The 2,839-nt window shown below is 44.3% G+C and overlaps 1 protein-coding gene across 1 annotated transcript in view; it reads left to right on the top strand.

Moving 5' to 3' along the window:
- The first annotated feature begins 2,152 nt into the window (after positions 1–2,152).
- The window catches only part of PRSS48 (protease, serine, 48), a 21,453-nt gene continuing 20,766 nt past the window's right edge, over positions 2,153–2,839 (top strand). The window contains exon 1 of the mRNA XM_008587201.1: positions 2,153–2,195. Within this exon, the coding sequence (XP_008585423.1) occupies positions 2,153–2,195 (43 nt within the window). The remainder of the gene's footprint in view (positions 2,196–2,839) is intronic.

Genomic DNA, 2,839 nt, shown 5'->3' with positions numbered 1-2,839 from the left:
AGATTATTTCATCCCCATTGAGCAGACACAAATGAAGACAAGTAGATCTGAAAAACATAAATGTGGTAAAAATTTATAGCATGGCAGTCATAAACAAGTTAATGGAGAATTGATTCTTTTTCCAAGTATCCATTTTTAAAATCTTAAAAAATGTATTTAAAGAGGTGAACATCTTTATGCTCCTGTACTGAGATACAGCATACCTGGCGTCTGCCCTGCCACCGCAGTCCCTGTTGCTTAGCTGGCCATATTTCTGCATCCCCATATGCTCTCCTTCTCACATAAGGACACTTACCCCAAAGACAACTAATCCATAGCCATGAACCTATATCCTGGTAAGAAAAAATCTGTAACAAATAAGACTTCTTGGGAAATTGAACTGAAAACAAGGAAATCCTTGCACAGTTTATAGTGGGTTATAAGAAACAGTGTGGAAGGTTGAGCCATACTACCGGCAGAGAACCAGAGTGAAGATCCTAAATTCCTGCTATGTGCTCTCCAGCTATCATGGATTCAGAGCTCCTGTCCATCTCTGGTCTTCAGGTCTGTCCTGTGATAGCTCCAGATGTCCTTGTTACCATGTTCCTGTTCCACAGGTATCTGTATTTGTTTGCTAGGGCTGCAATAACAAAGTACCACAGACTGGGTGACTTAACCAACAGAAATTTATTTTCTCACAGTTCTGGAGGCTAGAAGTCCAAGATCAAGGTGCCCGCAGGGCTGGTTCTTCCTGAGGGCTGCAGGGAAGGATTTGTTCTAGTGCTCCCTGGCTTGTGGATGGCCATCTTTTCCCTCTGTATATGTCTGTGTCCAAATTTCCTCTTCTCATAAGGACACCATTCGTATTGGATTAGGGCCCATCCTAATGATCTCATTTTAATATCATTACCTCTTTAAAGACCGTATCTCCAAATACAGTCACATTTTGAGATACTGGGGATTCAACATACAAATTTTTGGAGAGACATAATACAGCCCAAAACAGTATCTTCAAAACAATCCCCTCTGGATTTAAACCAGCTTAAGTGAGCTTCTGTTGCCTGTAACTGAATAATCCTTACCAAAATAGCTACACTTTCTGGTCTTCTATTATTTTTTTTAACTACTCATGTGTTTCTTTCAAGCCTCCCAATATTTTAAGCTATAAGATAGCAATAATGTGCTTTAATAGTTCATTGAATTCTGCCTCCACAGTCCTAATACCCTACAAATAGCTGGTACAGAAAACTTAAAGGGCACAGAGAAGAATTCCATAGCAGGTGCTGTGGTGTGCCACCCAGATCCCCTTCAGACCTGCAGCATTCTTTTCCCAAGCAGCTTGGAGTGCCAGCTGCTGACAGTTCACAGCTAAGTCCTATCCCAAGAACTGCCAACAGAGCCATCTCACTGCCCCCTCTTTGGAGGCAGCCTGCATCCTGTGACACAGAGATCTAAGAGCCCATTCCTCTCATCTCAGTTCAGGACCTCTCTGAAGGGCCACCTCAGCTCCAGAGCAACTTGTGGGATGGACTAAGGTCTGTTGCAAATGCATTACAGTTCAACTCTCTCTCTACCCAATCCTGCTCTCTCCACCCACCCCCAACTCCCTGCCGGAGGTGCTGATCCTGAGACTACTCTCCAATAAACTTCCTACCTACAAATCTCTGTCTTAGAGTCTATTTCCCAGGACACCTGATTTGCAGTATATTCTATGGCTATCACTATAACAAACAGGAGAACCTCTCCCCCTTCTGCCAAAAAAACAGAAAAAATTAACCAGGTACTGAGTTAATTTCTTCTTTTCCATTTTTTGCTTTTGAACAATCCTGTCCACCTTCCATCTCCTTGCTAGAGACAGGATCCGATTACCTCCAGTGCCCTCGAGCTGCCACTCCATCTACCCCTTCCTCACCTCCACAGGCAGAAAGTCCAGACATCCTACTCTTCCAGGACAGCAGGGGGCGCCTCAGCCCCAGCTCCTCCCCCTGGGTCCTGCAGCAGCACTTCTTCAGTGTCTGGCCAGGGGTGAAAACCAAAGAGACGAGGGGGTGAAGCAGAGGAATCCACCCAGAAGAGAAGCTGGTCCTGCCCGCCTTCTCCAGCTGCTCCCCAGCTGGCCTCTCTCTGGGAGCCTGAGTCCAGGAAGCAGGAAGTGCTGGTCCTGAAGACAGACATGGGCCCTGCTGGTCATGCCTTCCTGTTGTTTCTTCTATTGAGTGAGTTGCTGGAGTGGGTTTGGGAGGGAAAAGGCAGAGCTTTTTGATTTAAGAAGGCATCAGATAAAATAATATCACACTTAACCCACAGGATGTTACTTATGAATGGTATGACCTGAGAAAGTCCTGAGAGACTACTATATGCCTGGCACCAGTCCAATGCTCTTGGTTGGATATAGCAGTAAACAAATAAAGGTCTCTGCCTTCATGGGACTTATAATCAATGCACATATTAAATACGTAAATTATAAAGCATGTTAGAAGATAATAAATACTATGAAAGAAAAGGGGCATCAAAAGTACAGGGGAGGGAAGCATGCTGTAATTTTAAATGGGGTAGTCAAGGAAGGCCTCACTAAGAAGGAGTCATTTGAGTGGACTCGAAGGAGATGAAAGGTGGACAGGCCCCAGGAAAACAGCATTCCAAGTAGAGGGAACTGAAAATGCAAACACTGGTCAATGATTTCAGGCATAAGATTGTTCATTTATTTTTCTGGCCCACAGTGATTTAAAATAAGAGTATGCTGAGAATAGCAAAAAGGTAACAGGTAACAATGAAGAACGATAACACAAATACCACAAAATGCCAATTTGGTTAAAGAAAACAGCATAGGGTCGGCCCGGTGGCGCACTGCTGCAGTGCG

Source organism: Galeopterus variegatus, unplaced genomic scaffold (assembly GCF_000696425.1).
Source record: "Galeopterus variegatus unplaced genomic scaffold, G_variegatus-3.0.2 Scaffold4280, whole genome shotgun sequence".
NCBI classification, from domain to species: Eukaryota; Metazoa; Chordata; class Mammalia; order Dermoptera; family Cynocephalidae; genus Galeopterus; species Galeopterus variegatus.
This window is presented reverse-complemented; position numbering and strand designations above follow the sequence as displayed.